An 18,895-nucleotide genomic window follows, 5' to 3' on the forward strand; every position below is an offset into this window, starting at 1 on the left:
AGACCAAAATTTTGTTAATTATCTAAGCTAAGCTTATATATGGAAGTTCACAAGCAAATTATCAGTCCTTTGTGAATGCTTACCCTACAAAATATTCTTTGACCAAAAAAAAAATTTTATATTTTTAGTTTTAAATTACATTTGTTCCACAGCATTTAGAATTTCTTTAGAAAGGAAACAATTATGTAATCTAACTTTGTATTTGTATATTAGAAAGCCAAATTCCAGAGTGGACTGAAGAATGACTTTCCAAAATACTACATCTACATATACCAGCTGTCCTAAACTATTAGCTTCTTAAGAAAAAGGACTGTGCCTTATCTAAACTTTGTATTTCCCCTGCCCTGCAAGGAGCTTAAGAAATATTTGTTGAACTAGTCCGCAATATTTATTACTTTATAATTCTTTAACATACACACACACACACACACACACACACACACACACACACCTTTTTTTGTCTTTTATCAGTGTCATTTGTCTCTACATCAAACACCTTTCCTATCCCACAAAATTAACCTTCAGTTGTGATGAAGGGACTATTCTTTATTGAATTTGCTTTACCAATAATTTCAGTTTTTAAGCTTCTTTGACGTTTTGGAAACAAACTTTTTGTAAAGTGGGATAATCACACTGGCACAGTAGGTGGTGTTCAGGCCTTATTCATTTTATTTGAAACTGGCAAAGCATGCCCTGTCATTCTTCATAGACAGCATGTATGGCTACTTTTGTTTTAATGCAAATTTCTTCAATAACCCCCATGGATCCAGACTCTCATCAGCTTGGATATTGCTTCCACCAATGCCATGTCTTCCTAGAATTCCTTCATAACAGATCCAGCCAATGTGCTGGAGGCATTTCCTCTTTATCTTTTAATTTATAATTTAAAAAAATATTAACTGTTATTTTCTTTGAAATATAAGGATAAAATATAGTATATATTTTAATGTCCTTTTGAACTTACTACACTTACATACACACATCCATGACTACCCAAACCCAAAAAAAACCTGAATGGTCAGCAGGACTTCTTAAACTTTTTCCATTCAACCCCTTTTTGCCTGAGAAAACTTTACATGACCCCATGTATATAAACTAGGTTTACAAATCAAATGCTTACGGATAATACTTTCTGATAAGTAATAATTTTGCAACCCCTACATTTAGTTATGAGACCCCCATATAGGTTTACAATCTACAATTTAAGCAGCTTTGGTATATACAACATGCACATTAACAATTAATAAATATTAATACAGAAAAGTAAAAACGTATCTTGTTAAAATTGTCTTTGGTCAAAAAGGAAGAGTCAGGTATCATATTGTTTCTTCCCTAAATTTGAAAAGTTACTTAAGAAACTTTTAAAATCATTATTTTCAGTATTACACAATAGTGCCTCAATACTAAGCATAAAGAAATATGAAGCAATAAATTCTCGTCAATAATGTCAGTTATTTCCTGGTCATTTCTCAAAATCTAGCCATGCTTTTTGTTCAGACCCAAAAAACCCTCCTGCAAAATCTTAAGTTTCTCAAGCTCTTCCTTTTTCAGTGGTTTCATATAAGACTTAATAGAGTCTTCATTAGTTTAAGAAGCTCATTTTAAGACATTTCTATTATAAGATGTGAATTTCACCTGGTACTTATTTTTTTAAGCCCAGAAGTTTAAAAAAAAATTGATTACCAGTTAGCTTCCTTTGTTTCACAGATTTATAGAAACAGCCACAGTAGGAAAAAAAGTTTCTATGTAGACCTATATACGCATACACAAATATACACGGATATGTGAATTCTTCAAATTGTTCCATTTAAAAAAAAAAATAAGGGCTATCTGTATTTATGACATTGAAAGTGTTTGCTCAGTGTAAAGTAAGTGATACCCTAGAGTGGTCAGTTTATGTGTAGATGAAAAATCTATGGATATATTTTAGGAGGTTTGGGAGGGAAATAGTCATACATTTTAGTAAATTCTGACTAAAATTTAACTGTCTCTTTGATATTAAAAAAAAAAAAACTGAAGGAGAGTATTTAAGGGAATCAAAAAAGATAGCTAGGGGCCTCAAGACCATTCTATGTAAGAATAAACAGTAAGAATAACTGAGTGAATAAGTCATTTTGACTATTATTAGGATCCAAATTACCTCTAAAGGACATACGAAGAAAGAAGCTATCTGTATCCAGAGAAAGAACTAATAGAAGTATATATAGAATAATTTTCTAGAGACACATCTCTAGGTGATGGGAGAGGGGAGAAGAAAAAGTTTACATGATAATTATATTTAAAAGGAATATCAAGTTGTATATAATAGATTTATAGTTTATTGTGTAATCATATTTTTATATATTGCTAAGAAAATGCTTATTTTATTCCATAAATTTAAAAAATTCAAAAAATAATCTATTGAAAGAACAATACTTTTAAGCTGAAGTAGGACAGGAAGATTTATTGAGTCGGTGAATTATAATGTAATCTTTGTCTTCAAATATTTGAGAAAGATAGAAGGATTGGACTTGATCTAAGAATCAAAGCTAGACACAATAGGTGAAAGAAGCAGACTTAAGATTTAACATATAGGAAAGTTTCCTTCGATTTGGAACTATCTAAAATTGTAATGGACTAGCTTATAAGGTGTAGGAGCTTCCCTCTCACTTGAAGATTTTCAGCTACTAGTGAGGAGGAAACCCTCTAAGGATAAGCATAAATTCTCATTGGTAAGAGAGAATCAAGAACAAGTGCAGATTGGACTAAGATGGCCTTTCCATTGCCAAGATTCTCAGACAAAGCTAAGCATGCTTGTTTTGTTTTGCTTTGTTTTTAAATCAGCTTTATATTCCAGGACTTAAATTATATTCTTAAGATTGAATTGGAGTGCTTTCTAGTAAATCTTCCCTCCCTAAATACATAGAGTTAAATAGAGAAAAAAAAAAAAAAAATGAGCCAGCACTCAGTACTTCCTAGTAAGTGAGGGTGATGAAACTAGGCTAAGAAATATAGCAAACTACTGGGCATAGCTGTGACCTCAGAGGTTGCCACTTTTTGCTTTCCCTGTTCCTGTGACTCCAGCCAAACAGTAAGTGTATTGTGGGAGATGCCCCTCATTTTTCTTTCCTTCATTCTTGACAGACAGGGCATTGACCCCGACAGTGCCCAACTTGGAATCTTTAATAAACAGTGATGTTTTCCTTTGGCCAAATTCAGAAAATTCTGAACGTAGTTTGAATCATCAAAATAAAAACTATGAGATACCACAACCAGTTGTGGAGTTATGAATTTTGAACTAGGGAAAAACTCCTAAAGATGAATACTCTTAATTTATTTCCACATTACAAATAGGAAGTCCTGGGATGAAAGACAATAATGTGCACTTGTCAAATATAGTCAAAGGTACAGTTTTCTGCCTAATACCATACCTTAGAGTCATCTACTTTATGATTATTTTGTTCATTTATTGTTTTAAATAATTATATGTAAATATATGTAAGATGTTGGGCCTGATTAAACTAGCAACACCAATGAGCAACGATGATAAAGTGTATTAGCATACACATGGAGTATTCAATTATAAAGAAAGAAGTAAAGGCAAGTGTTTATTCTGAATCCATTGTGGAGGCTCCTTTCTTCCTTCTTCCCTGGTATGCCTCTTTCGGTATCTGTCCTGTATTTCTGTCTCTGTTCTTTATTTTCACCAAATGCATGAAATCCATTCATGAAAACCGAGTTTACTTTCTGTGCCAGGTATCAGTTTGTGTTTAGTGACACAGAAAGCTAATTCATAGTAAGTTTATGACAAAGGAAATTGGAAAGTGTGTGTAATGTTTAAATGTATTTTTTAATCCAGTCACTTAAGAGAGATGAACAGTGAATGGGTATTATACAATAGCACTTGGAACTAATGGCATGAATCTTCATTTTCAATCAGAAGATTTAAACTCTGCCATTAAAAAAAAAATCATAGTTAATACACTGATTTCTGTTAATGGTCTAGCTCTCCACTTACTTTTCGGGTCTAAATCAGGAACATGTTAAGTGCCATTAACTGGGCTATCTTTCTATTCTTATTGTTTTAAAGAGTGCATAAGAGTTTATTTGAGTTTCTTGTTAAGTTTGAGGTGGGGGAAGGAACTTTCCTTGCCCTGTCTTTGTTTCCTTAGTGAAACTCTTAGTGATATAAAACTGTATTGAAACATGGTTTTATTTCTCTTTTCTGATATCTCTGCCTCTTCTCCTCTGTTATTAAAGGAAGAAATGTCCCTGGAAAGCCAATGAGAGAGGTTAGTGAGATTCAGGCTCACTGCCATGGCTTCTTGTCTGTCTCATCCTGCTTTCTGTGTTTGGCATTTGTGCCATAATTGTGCATGTGTGTTTGTGTGACCAAGTGCATTCCTCAATGTGCTCCTCACCGAAAGACATTTGGTGCCTTTGAGCTTTCAGTCCACAAGAAACCTTCCTGAAATGTTCACCACAGTTGCCATCACCAGGAAGAGAGGAGAAAACTTTAAATGACAACCCTTTGTGGTTCACAGGTTGGAATTGTAATGTTTGTCTTTGGTGCTCTCACAGATTGAACATACGCAGCCTTAAAAAAAAAATTAACTAATGATGGAATTTCATTCTGGGCACAGACCTCTAGGTCTTTGAACCAGAGTGGTGCTATTGGTGCTACTCCCTCTTGCTGGTTAATGTACTATTTCCATTTCAGGGGCAGAAAGTGAAACTTTTAGAAACTGAACATCAACAAATGTCATTTATTGTAGGCTAATATTGCTGAGTCAATGCCACTTCTACTCTTGGGATGATTCATAATTTGGAGCATAAATTAAGGAGTGAAGAGGAAGGTATTCGATGTCAGACATGATCAGATTAGTTTAAAAAAGGAATTTTAGCATTTGATGAGTTATTTTTTAATCCCTATAATGTGCAGCATAAGCGTTCTATGTGGTCTTAAAAGAGTTTCTATAGCAGCTGCTTTGAGTCTTGTCATACATTTTGTAAAATATGAATTATAATACCCAATCAAGAAACTATTGAAAGAGAAGGTTCTTAGAGACTACTGGACTGCTATTTAACATTATTTCTTCCTTACCAAGGATAAATGATAGGATAAATGAGGTGAGAAGAGATTATGTAAGAGATGCTTTTGTCCATTCTCAACTATATCCATATAGGCAGGAGGAGGGGTGGACTTTGTGTACAAACTTACTTGAGAAAATATTCATTTCTTAACCACTTTAGAAATGCTGTATATATAATACTAATTAAACACTCCCCCTACCACCACCAATTCCATTTATTGTATTCAGTTTTCCTAATTGCATCAAAGCTAATGTTTACATCTAGGATAAATGGATTGACTTTATGGAGGGAGTGAAAGGAGGAAATAGATTCTAACTCAGAAAGACTAAAGAAGTCTGAATTAGCCAAGCTCTAAAATGCCAGGTCAAATTATGTGCCACATATAGCTACCATTACTTTTTCAAATTGAATTGTACAAAGGGCCCACAAACATAAAATTCTATTTATCCCCTGAATTTTGGGGGCTTATTAGGCCGACAAATGTACTTAAGGAGATAGCAAGAGTTAGTGGAAATGGATCTCTTTACCCAAACTCCCTTTCCAAAGATCACTCTTCCCCGCTCCCGCCCCCATCCCATCCCCAATAGGTTCCATTGTAATAGTATTAAGCTGAAGAGTTTGGTGAATTTTGTATCCTTTTGCAAAAAAGAAAAAAGCAAAAGGATAATAACCCAAGTAGCACATTGTCAAGTCTGATGTGACCAAATAGAATCTCATCATTACAATAAGAACTCAACACATTTTTACAGTTTGCTAGATGTTGGAAGTAGTTTAAAACTGAATCTGGACCCTCAAGATGGCTGAGTACTTCCTAGCCAATGGTACTGACATCCTCAAAGTGACCCAATACACGAAATGAATAGTATCATTTATGTGAATATTAAAGGATTCTCAAGTGTTCATATATAGACTGTTTTCCCAGACCCTTTGTATAGCCATGCTGATGCAGGTATTATGAAATAGACATGTTCTTTATATCTGCATATAATAGAATAATAGTAACATATTTTACTAGTGTTCAGTAATGCCTGCATAAGAAGTGATAGTACATTAGACAATTCAACTTTATAAAACAATTTTTAGTGCATGTCAATGTAAGGTGATGCAAACTACAGTTAAACTAGGATATAATTGATTTTTAAAATAAAACTGTGCTTATGAAGATGCTTATGAATAAAAATCTCCCTAATGTTTTCAGAAAACCAAGAAATCAAGTTACTGTGACAGATTATAAATGGGGAATACTCATCTGGACAACCAGCCAGACTTTTCAAAGATTAAAATGATAAGTAGAGAAAGATATGCAGCATTCAGACATTGCTCTGGCAATCTAAATATCATTCATTTAGTGGGGAATTTTATTTTTGTGAAAAGTTGATGCATTGAACTATGGTTTACTTAATGGATTTTTGCCAGGAAGTTCAATTCCAGTCACATGAAAAACAGCTTCCTCAGACATTTATGGTGTAGGAAAGACTAAATATGTCACTATTAGCACCAAATTGGAAAAACAGGGAGCTGACCTAATATAATAAAAGTTCAATATATGTTATATTGTGTTCAACAATGCCTACTTAAGAGTCAATTAAATTAGCACCTTCCATTGATATATTTTTATGTCAGTTTATGCCTAAAGCTGATTACAAAAGTCTGAATAATGACTTGAATTCATTGCCTAGTATACTAATGGCATGAGATTTTTATTTCACTTTTATAAAAATCTGTCAGGTGAAATGAATGACATCATTAATGCTATAATCACATATATCGTATAATAGAAGCAAGATACAAATCTGTTTATTATATCACGTTACAGTAGACTTTTTGCTCTAAAATGGATTTAGATCTATGTCTTCTGGGCAGCATTTTTTCAGATTTTTTTCTTGCTTCAGTACAAATTCTCTTTATGCCTCCAGGTCTGTTATGTTGAAACACCTGGCCTATATACGTAGGAACATAGGATCATTGGAGCTAGAAGGAACCTGAGAGACCATTTATTCCAACCCCTTCATTTTTCAAATGAAGAAACTGGGTTCCAGGGAGGTTAAGAGCATGACTGAAGTTTCCACATTGAGACTGTCTGAAAATGGCTGAATATTCTTGGAAAGCATAAAAGTGATCAGAGGTCTCCTATAACAATATCCCAGCAACATTAATATATCTTATACTGAGCATGGTAATGGGCATCCAAACCTTAGTGGATACATATTTATTCCTTTTAAGTATGATGAGCATCCATTTCAGATAGCATACTATAATTAGAGATTATGCCCATATTTTCCCCATACTATTTTGTAGAATGAAGATGTTTCCTTATTAGTTATTTAAAGTTTAATTCATGTTTATAGTGACTGAAGATCATTGCAGGGATGTAGAGTCACTGTTTGCCTATGAATAAACTGTAATATGTCTTAACTATCTTTACTTTTGAGCTACTGTCTATATCACAAATCACGCTTGCCCAAATGAATACTTTATAGTTTCTGCAAACTGAAAGACAAGGACTAGAATAAGCAGTTTCCTTTCCAACAAGATTTCCATCAAAATCCATCAAGATTTTGCAGTATATATCCAAGGTACCTAATGTATTAAAATCTAGTAAAAGAGATAAGAAATGTGTTAAATTTCCCAAAAAGGAATCCGGTTGTAAGAATCTTCCATTTGTAGGGCTAGTTTTCTAAAAAATAATTAAAGTGATAAGTAAGTAAATGGCTGTAATCACTGCATCCTCTGAATGGGTTATCTATAAATAAGAATCGGTCAGGGAGTTGTATATAACAGAACTGGGAAACAGAAATGATGTTGGGGGTATCCTAGAGCCCAGTAGCACCAATTTGTTTTGGTCTATGGGAGGAGCAAATGGCCTATCCTATTTCCCTGTGATTTTTATAACTTAGAACATAAGGCTATTGAAAATGGTCCCTAGAGGGGTTGCCAAGCTATTTGCCATATTCATGAAATAGTATACATGTCTTGCTGGGAGTCTTTCATTTGCAATCTCCACCAAAAACAAAAGTGGTTTTTAAAATCTAATTATTCTACCAAAGCAGGTTCAAAAAGATTTACTAACTTTGTAACCATGTTAGAAATGGTTAAATGGTACTGCATTTTTTAAAAGACCCAACTTGAATAGGTCCCATCAATAGTTTCTTGTTCCATAGATTTCCCCAAATCTTGTTTCCATTTTGTTTTTTTTAAAAGATAGATACTTTTATCTATGTATACCTGTATATGTATAGGTATATGTACACACACACACACACACACACACACACACACACACACACACAGACACACACAGACACACACACACGAATAGAAGAGAGAGGGAGGCAGGGAGAAGGCTCTATTGAAATAAATTCTAGAAAAAGCTATATATCCTAACAGTCTGCACTTAAATTTTATTGAGCTATTTAACAAAATTATTATGGGAATATGTAAAATAGATATATTCCAAGCTAGTAACTCAATAAAACATTTATAATTCAGAAGTCAGAATGTACATAGTAGATAATTTACTGAGGTTAAAAATTAAGGTTAACTATATAAAAAATGAGATTCCTATTAAGAAGCAACTTATAACTTCCTCAAGTAACATTACCTAGAAATGGAAATTTTTCCAAGCCTGTAAATAAATCTATACTGCCATCTCATGAATAATACTGTTCCTTAGATTTCTTGCTGTGGGAAGGGTTATTGATACCATCATATTATAATAGGTCATTCTAGGAACTAACTTCTATTTGGATAGGCTCTGAAATAAATCTACATAATAGCAAATTCCATGGGATGGTATTTCATATTATCACCAGTCATCAATGTAATTAGATATTAAATGATTTTCATCCCGAAGATCTCAATTTATTTGTACTATTTACAAGAAAAAACTAATAACTCCAGGTATTTATTTTTCCCTCAAATGAAATAACCGAGGAAAGAAAATTTTCTTTTTCAGCTTCACCAGCAAAAGCCCATGAAGTTGATTTCATGCTTGGGTATTTAGCTAAAAATTTAAATTAATTCTAGTTAACAGTTGCAAATAGGAAATTCTTTATGGACAGACCTTACAAATTTGCTTTGGACCTAGGAACTAACCTCCAAATTTAGGATGCAGGTAAATGTTTCCTCTCTCCAAGGCAATGGTTCCCAAGTCATGTCAAAATATTCATGTCACTAAGTAGCAACAGGAATGTTTTGAATATTGCTTTGGAAAGAAGTAGGGAGCTAAACAGAGTTGGCCAGGATACATTTTGGATCACTCTAGGGCAAAAGGAAGAGCTAGTTAGTGGCCTGTGGACTTGTTTCCTCTCCCTGGGGTACATGCATGGATTCAGGTAAAGAGGCAACTGAGGAACCTATTGGGTAATATTTTGAATATCTTTTCAAAGCGTTATGATAGGAAAACTCTAGCTTGTGAGAATCTGAAGAGTGTAGTGTACTTGGTCCTGAAATGTAATATTTGAAAAGTTTCCATTTAAACTTTGCTCTAATAGTTATTAATGCTAGTTTAATGTCACATTTATACTAACAGGTGTGTAGTGTCTATGATGTGGCTTTGCTTTTTACTGGGAATTCGTAGAGACCAAATTGTCAGCTTCTGTATTGTCTGCAAAAAAACCCAAAACAAAACCCCCAAAAAACAAACAAACAAAAAAATCCATGATCTGATTCTTACATCAATTAAAAATATTTCTCTTTACCTTTGTTTTTCAGGACACAATGTAGGAAACCTTTTCCACATGGCAGATGATCTGGGCAGAGCGATGGAAACCTTAGTTACAGTCATGACTGATGAAGAAAGGTTAGAATAGATGTTTTACAACTCCTGATGTCCCGCATGGTTTTTATAATATTCATACAACAAAGAGGATTAGACAGTAAGAGTTTACAAGAAAAAAAAATCTATATTTTTGTGAAGGGTAGTGGTACTATACTGTAGATTTCAGTAGTTTCCTAAGTCTGTTATTGTTTTGTTAACAATGGCAGGTATTACACGTCTATGCAATTGTACAAAAAAGTTGTAAGAAAACTACATGTAAAATCTTGATAGCTAAATAACTTGCCATTTCTTTATATGGAACGCATTTCGGGTTGTTTAAAAAAATTTATAACAGTTATAAAGAAAGATTGTAAACTACAGTGTGCTTTATAAAAAAATGTTGTTTATAAAAACCCCTAAAAACAAACAAACAAAAAAAAAAAAAAACCTTTGAGGCAGTGCATTGTTTTTGCATCCTTTTAGCTCTCTGTCATATAAGAGATTCATGATTCATGTTTTGTGTTCTTTTTCCTTGCAAATTAAAGAAAGTAGATCCTGTAATAGCACCAACATGACTGCTTTACCTTGCTCTTTTTTTATTGTCTGGGTGGGACTAGCCAAGGGTTTTTCATATATGTATATGTGTGTATATTATATATTTCATATATAACATGTATACACTCATATACTCTATAAGGGGAAAAAACTGAACTTCCAGTTCAGTGATGCTCCCACCACTTTGTAAGTAAAAGACAGCTGCTTACAGCTGCCCTGGCTGATGTGCCTAGACTAAGATGGGTTCTCATGGGACCCTGGAGCTGGGAGGAGCCTCTCACATTAAGTCACTGTCCAGGACTCCAGGTGCTAATTCAAGCTTTTCCCACTGACAACTCAACACTAAAGGTTTGGTTTTGGTTTTTGTAGTTTCGTTTCGTTTTGTTTTGTTTTTTTAAGAACACATGAGTACATAGGACTTATTATACCAGATGAATACATTGATTATTATAGTCCATTTTATGGCCCTGGAGATGCCACAGTTCATTTAATGATCCCTCTTCAAAAGGAAGGCAAAACATCATGATCTTCTTTCCACTACAGTAAGCTATAAGAAGACAGAGGGTGGATAAGGAAAACAGGAATTCTTAGCTGCTCTGTGCTACTGAGAAGATTATACAAATATGAAGCTAGGGATTGGAGTATTTGCAAATATACATAAATACTTCTATAATTACCACACAGTGCACTCTCCTAGAAGTCAGGCCACAATGGTGCTTTCAACAACTTCCCATTGCAAATGAGGCCTAAAAAGCTGCAGTTCTTCGTGAAAAATAATCATGGGGAAATTATAAGTTATTTGCTATCAGGTCTTTCCAATGGGAAGTCAAGAAAGTAGCCACATGGCAATCAGAAAAAATGTTCATAATTAATTGAGGCACCCAAATCATCTGTCTTTTCCTCCCTTGCCAGTCTCTGCAAATAATATCGCACAAGTAAGGATGACTTGCAGCTGGAAAGACAGAAGACAGATTAAATTGTTTAAAATAAATAAATAATCCCAGAGGAAAAAAAAAGACTGGTAGTAAAAGCTTTAGTATTTTTATGTCATTCTACTAGTCTATGATTTCATCATTCAGTAAATAGGAACTCATTATGTGACCCGTTAATTTTGCAAATCTGTTACCTCTTATATGAAGTGTAATTAATCTTGAGAGAGTGGGTTTTGTTCATTATTTTTAATGATAATTAGCATCCAACATGGCTTGTCATGCTATTTCTACCTCACTTTGGTTTTGTGGTGTTTCTGACAATTATGTACAGATGATTTCACATCATCACCACTTGTCCATTGTGTGAACTGATCTCTTCATTTTAAGTCTACTTTTTTTTTCTTTTTACAGAAAACCCAAAGCTCAACTATCAAGTTATATTACGATTCATTTTTGTCTCATTTTATTTCTCATTGATGGTCTGAGACCAGATATTTGGCTCAGGTTTCCCCTGTACCCTCCTCTGCTCCCAGGAAAGTTAATTTAATTTTTTTTTTAGGAAAGGGGTTTTATTACTTTCTGATAATAAGTTTGAGTTTCTTTCTAAAATCAGAGACAAAGGGATTGCACGGTTTTGTTTTTAAATTTTTTTTTGCTTTCTCTTTTAGCCATTAGTTTTGGAGTGTGTCAAAATATTTAAATAAAAGTTGAGAGCTTTATTGCTGCTTTTTAAGCATAATTTGGACATTACTTCATGTTCTTTATAACCACAGAGTATTAAACTGTAAAACATAATCAATGTAACTTAAACACAAACATCATATGGCATGTGACATCATTGTTATCCAGTACTGCTTTCTTACTTGGGTACCATGATATATTGTGTTTTAACACCAACAATGTAACATTTATTAATTATTTTTTTAAATATCAGTTTTAATGCATTTTCACAACATATCAGATTTCACCAAATATATGCCTTACTATTGTATTATATACTGCTTTACTGTGTATCTCAATAAAGCACGCAATTATGTTATAAAAAAGCATTTTGTTTAAGTACAGTATCTTTTATGGTGTTTTGGGTTTGGGGATATGCTCTAGAGTACTATGATTCTGTCTCACTGTCATTTTCTCACTTTCCTCTCTGGAGAATCTTAAGTTATTATAAGTGGTTTGCAGTATAGGAGAAGAGCTTTGAGAGATTAACTTACTTTCTCAAAATGATTTTGGCATGAGCTAAGAAAAACTAAATCTAACCTATAGTTCAACCACTGGTACCCCCTCCAATGACATAAGTGCAAAGAGCATAAAAATTTATGGAAAGTGTATTCCAGCGAAAACTCTAAATTACTTGCTCCATTAAACAAGCTCAAAATCCCCATTACTAACATTAAATTACCTGGTAACGTCTACTTTTTCTCTTGTTCATTTGCCACAGAACCCCCCCTCCCCTTAGCTAGAGAAAAAGGATGCCATTCTTTTATTTCAAAGCTTTTTTTTTTCAAAACATGTTCATAGATAGCTTCCAACATTCACCTTGTGTTCCAAAATTTTCTCCCTCCCTTCTTCCCACTCCTTCCCCTAGACAGCAAGTAATCTAGTATTAATTTCCAATCCAATATTAAACATGTACAGTTCTATATATATTTCCAAAATTATCATGCTGCACAAGAAAAATCAAATCAAAAAGGACAAAAAAGTGAAAAAGCAATCAAAAAACAAAAAAAGTGAAAATACTATATTGTGACCCACACTCAGCCCCCACAGTCTTCTCTCTGGGTGAAGATGGCTGTTTTCATCACAAGACCATTGGAACTGGCCTGAATCACCTCATTGTTGAAAAGAGCCATGTCCATCACAGTTTATCATCACATAATCTTGTTGTTGCTGTGTACAACGTTCTCTCGGTTCTACTCATTTCATTTAGCATCAGTTCATATGAGTTCCTCCAGGCCTTTCTGAAATTATCCTGTGATTGTTTCTTATAGAACAATAATATTCCATATCATTTATATACCATAACTTATTCAGCCTCTCCAACTGAAGAACATCCTCTCGATTTCTAACTTTGCCACTACAAAAAAGGATGCTATAAACATTTTTGCACATGTGGATCCTTTTCCTTTTCTATGCACAATTTGATAGTGTTTTGGGGCAGAGTTCCATATTGTTCTCCAAAATGGTTGGATCATTTCACAGCTCCACCAACAATGTATCAGTGTCCCAGTTTTCCCACATCCCCTCCAACATTTATCATTATCTTTTCCTGTCATCTTTTCCAATCTGAGAGGTGTAGAGTGATGATGCCATTCTTGAAGGAAACAAGCAAAGCTGGCAGTCAACCAAAAGCAGGTCCAAATTGCCAGAATAACTATGGAAACAGAAACGGTGGAATGAGAGCTGGCCAATTCTTGAACATTCCTGGATAGTGGTACAGCTCATCATATATTAGCTCCTCCCACTTCTCATTCTCCTTGTGTCTCTGAGACAAAGGAAGTTAGTCTAATGTAGAAATTCCAAGTGCTTTGGCAGCAGACTTGATATTTATTCTCTGAAACTAGAGCTTGCCAATCCAAGAGTTAGAGCTTTGGAGCCATACATTGTGACAGTCATGGATTTAGAGCTGGAGGAAATCTCAGGGGCCTCCAGGTAAAGCCTCTTGTTTTATAAAAGAGGAAAGTAAGATAAGGCAATGAGTGGCAGGAGCAGCATTTAAACCCAAAGACCTCTGACTCAGAACAAGGACATTTCCTATTTGCCAAATCTTCAAATCCGTTTGGTATTAGAATCTCTAAGAACTTCAGAAAGGTTAATTTGGAGAGTATGTGCACCATTATGGGGAGAGAACAGGAGAACACGAAGGACTAAATCGATCTTATCATAGCCATTTGGAAAAGAAAAGGAAAGACACTATTAAAAGCATAAGAAGTATTGATAAGCACAGAAGAAAGTCATATGAACTTTTTGGAAAGCTCTCACATAAAAGTTATGGCATTCACTAACTGAATGGCACAAGCCTACTGGTTATGAAAATGTAGGATTGGAAAATAACTTTCAAGGTCATCTCAGTTCAAACCCTTAACTTGACAGTAGAAATGATGCTCAATTGATTCATGCAAATGATGATCCAGCCTCTGCTTAAGTAATTACACTAATGGAGAACTCGGTACATACAAGGCAGCCTACCAACAACTCTGATTAGTAGTCTTTCTTCCTTATTTTGTATTAAAACTACAAAATTCACCTGAACCTGAGCCTCCTATAGTTTTGTTTCCCCAACTGATGATAATTACTAGCATAGTTGTGTATGAAAAGGAACTCATGAGTATATGTGTGTATATAAGTAGATAGGCATATTTATGTGTTTTTATAAAAAAATGTATTTGTGCATACATAGACACATACTCACATGCAACCTTTCGCCCCCCCCCCAATCTGCCTTCTCTACTGGGATATTATTGAATGAAACAATCAAATAGGGAAAAGCCAATTAATTGGAAGTCAACAAGAATTTCAAATGAACCTAACCTGCCTTTATCACTAGAAGCTTTTAGGTTTCTCTCTGTTACCTCAAATTGACATCACAATCGCCAGGAAGTGTAGAATTTTGGGGCATATAAAATATGTGCATTTATTGCATTTATAAAATTGCATTGATAAAAAAACAATATTAAAAAGTCCTTTTCAAGGCTCTGTTACATGTTGTAGCCTCAGCAACCACCTTCTTTGTCTGACCATATTATTTATTTTTCCCTGAGGCTGGGGTTAAGTGACTTGCCCAGGGTCACACAGCTAGGAAGTGTCAAGTGTCTGAGACCAGATCCGAACTCGGGTCCTCCTGACTAAAGGGCTGGCGCTTTATCCACTGCTCCACATAGCTGTCCCTGTCTGACCGTATTCTTTAGCCTATTCATTTCACATGTTTACAATCCTCTTAATTTTATTAAACAAGGAAGAAATTTTAAAAATAAAATGTTAATGTTCTCAGAATAAAATTGTCTTCCAAATGTCTTCAGTCTTTCTCCCTCCTAGTCCTAATAGAAAGCCTCTTAAGGGAAGATAGCTAATTCATCAACATAGGGACCACTTCTGAACATGTTTGTCTGATTCTGCACCTATAATCAATTCAACATGAATTACCAAAAACAAATCAGTCCCTGCCCTCAGAACTTAATTTTCAAGTAAGGAGATAGACATGCTTTGTCATGAATTTCCTAAAGTCAAGATTAGTCTTAAAATGTTGATGTCATGAAGTAAGCAACAACTTTTTTAGTGAAAAGCCTGGGTTACAGTGTCTTTCTGAATTGCTATTTATTCTGAAGTTCCTGTACGGAAAGTTAGCATTTATTTCTAACCTATTCAAATTTGTGGGAAAATGTCTAAATAAGTGTGAAAAGACACACACACACACACACACACACAGAGTTTGAAATAGCCAGTATATGTATGTGTGCATGTTTTCCAGGCTTGAAATAGCTAGCTTGGCAGCTGAATTCATCAAATAACTAAGGACTCCTCAATCTAAGACAACCATCTTTGGCTCTAAAAAGGTAATTTGACTTTCTCCTCCATAATTTGGCAGAGGTAGGAGTGGAGGGAATAATTCCAGTTTGTAATTAAAATAGATCAAGTGTGCACAGGTTGCTTGTACACACACTGGTTAAAGAGAATGTGTGGGGACAAGTTGCCACCACAACATGTTTTCTACAAAACCATGGCATCCTTTTTCAGAATGTGTGGTTATTAGGGTGAAGTGAAAAAGCATTACACCTTCTCCACAGAAGCTGCTGTCAATGTCAGCTGTGAAGTAACAATATGAACCAGACCTTCTCCCATGCTAGCTAAATCACCAGAAAATTTAGTTAGTGAGGAAAAAATCTGAAACAAATCATTGACTACTTCATCGTTTCCCAGAATTTATTGCATAGTGACCATATAATTTGGTTTGGCAGCATGGACAGCAGCAACTGAAGTTAGGCTTTGAATGATAAATTATACTATAAATTATACTTGCTAAGGTAAAGATGTTCACCAGATTCCATACATGTAAGGAATGCTTACTCTCTGCATTCATCAAATGAAAAAAAATATATTTTTTTTAAATCCTGACATAAGCCATTCATATTTAGTTATTTCTCTTAAAAAATAACCATTAAAGGAAACTTTGCTGGTAATGTCTTGACCTTGCCTATCTTAATTTTAGTCTAGAGCTGTGATTTCATTATTGTAAGGAACTCCCAGTGAAGAATCCTCTATCAGTGCTGGTCCTTACATCTGCTCCTTCTAGCAGTAAGAGTCTTTAAGAGTTTGCCAAAGCTGAGGTTAAGTAACTTTCCCAGTATCATAAAGCCAAGCTGTAGATTTGAACCCAGGTGCCTGGTTGTCTGTTCACATGCTGTGCTGTCTCTTGACCCATTTTATTTCTGTTGAGAAATATCAAGTTGGGAAATATATAATGTGTATAAGTCATTTGAGGGCATTGTGATAGAGTGGAAGGAGATTAGATCAACCCAGTGATATCAAACTCAAATAGAAATGGATCTCTCTGAATACATATGAAATTAGAAAACCACAAATTAGCATCATGTTGTCTTTTTATTTATTTTGCTAAGCATTAACCCAAATTACATTTTAATCTGGTTCCCTCTATGCTGGCTATAAGTTTGACAATTCTGAACCACATCTTTATGGTCCCATCTGACTCTACATCTGTGCTTCTTAGCTCCTGCCACATATTTCAGCGGAGTTTATTGATGTTATTTCCTGCTACTACCCAACTTTCCCCTTGGTAAATAGTCATGCTATCCTGCCTCATTGTCCAGTGTATTCCTGTGTTCTTAGCTTATATTTGCCAGTTATCCCTCATAATTATCTAATGCTTTTAAGTCTTTAAAAATACTATACACACATACATATACAATGCTCACATCTAGTTTAATCCTCAGAATGAACAGAATGAAACAGAGGGAAAGCTAATTAGAAGAGAACCTATGTGAAATAGTTGGAATTTAAGAATAAATGTAGTATAAGGGAACTCTATTCACTACCCTACCTAGCTGCTTCATGGTTTTGTGTTATGTATTTACTAATTATCCTTGCTAAACTAGAAAAGACTATCAAGGGTCTTTAGTGAATGCAATCTCCTCATTTTTTACAGAGGAGGAAACAGACATTCAAAGTAGGTTTGTGACATACTCCTCTAGTGTGAGGTTGGACAAGAATACTTTTATATCTCATGGAGCTAAACATATGCTCGGGCCAATTCTAAGCATGTGCTTTTTAGAAGAGGGCCACAAGATCTGACCAGTTTTCTGAGAAATGGGACTAGAAATTCCCAAAGGCTCAACCTGGGTCAGTTGCCAGTTGTTGACACAACCCCCTCCTATCTAGCATGAGAACCAAGGGGCCAAGCAGAAGATTTCATCATAAATTCCCCTTGATTTGGGGCCAGAACACATGGAAATGTGCTCCTTGGAAATAACCTGAACACATGCACAGATACATGAGACGTGTTTCAGTATAAGGCTCTGATACAAGTAGTAGAGTAAGAAAAAGTTCCATTTCCTGATGTCAAGTCCAGTTCTTTTTTTCCTTTATCATAGCACCTCATCATGACACTAGCTAAAATAGAGAAGCCTAGTATGGAATTGTGCTGTAGACTCTGTATTATACTATCTTTCATTAAAGTGACAGTATAGTCAGCCCCAAGTTTACAAGCAGATTGTTACACAAATTAGTTATTTAGATATCAATTTCCCTGGAACTGCCTTCCTTTTGACAACTTATAATCCTTAGTTTTCTTCAAAAGTAAGGTTAAAAAACAACTACTACAAAAGGCCTTATGTAGCTCCACAGCCCACTGCACAATCATATTTATTTCACCTATATTTTGTATTTCAAACATTTTTGAACACGTATGGACATAAAAACACATATGTGTACATATTTATAAATATAGGCTAGATAATGCAGATAGAGTGGTAAAGGTGACCCTGGGCAAATGATTTAACTTCTGTTTGGCTCAGTTTTTCAATCTGTGAAATGTGATATTAACAGTACCCTCCTTTCAGTCATTGTGAGAATAAAATGAGATCACATTCATAAAGTACTTCACACATTTCAGTGTTATGTAAATACGATCATTATTATTATAGAAACAGACATTTTGTTGCCCCCATTAAAAGGTAAGCTTCTTCATGGCAAAGCCTGACCCTTTATATACAGAACCCTCAGCTCCCATAACAATGAGTGGCCCATGTTAAGAGTTTAAAAGCTTGTGGATTATGTTCCCATATTTAGTCCATGATATAACTGAACTATCTTAGTGATGTAGGGGTTGATCAAGATAGTCATATTATTAGTTCCTGGTCATATTAATGAACTTACAATAAAGCATGTATAAACACTGGGGATCCTTTGTCTTCTGTGGAGCTGTTAACTCCTGATAAGATTAGGGGACAGTTACTGGAATGTGCCTCATTAAGCATGAAGAGATCTCCTCAAGTTTCATTTATGGATTAATGAATTGATAGATCCCGTTTTTGGAGATTGAAGTCATCGCTTTGTTTTGGGA

At 34.6% G+C, this 18,895-nt stretch overlaps 1 protein-coding gene across 1 annotated transcript in view; it reads left to right on the forward strand.

The window, feature by feature from the left end:
• DMD (dystrophin) overlaps window positions 1-10,312 on the forward strand; it is a 2,117,885-nt gene extending 2,107,573 nt beyond the window's left edge. The window contains 2 exon segments of the mRNA XM_074300855.1: window positions 4,240-4,271; window positions 9,787-10,312. Of these exon segments, the coding sequence (XP_074156956.1) occupies window positions 4,240-4,271; window positions 9,787-9,798 (44 nt within the window). The 3' untranslated portion in view covers window positions 9,799-10,312.
• The last annotated feature ends 8,583 nt before the right edge of the window (window positions 10,313-18,895 follow it).

This window comes from Sminthopsis crassicaudata, chromosome 3 (assembly GCF_048593235.1).
Source record: "Sminthopsis crassicaudata isolate SCR6 chromosome 3, ASM4859323v1, whole genome shotgun sequence".
In the NCBI taxonomy this organism is placed as follows: domain Eukaryota; kingdom Metazoa; phylum Chordata; class Mammalia; order Dasyuromorphia; family Dasyuridae; genus Sminthopsis; species Sminthopsis crassicaudata.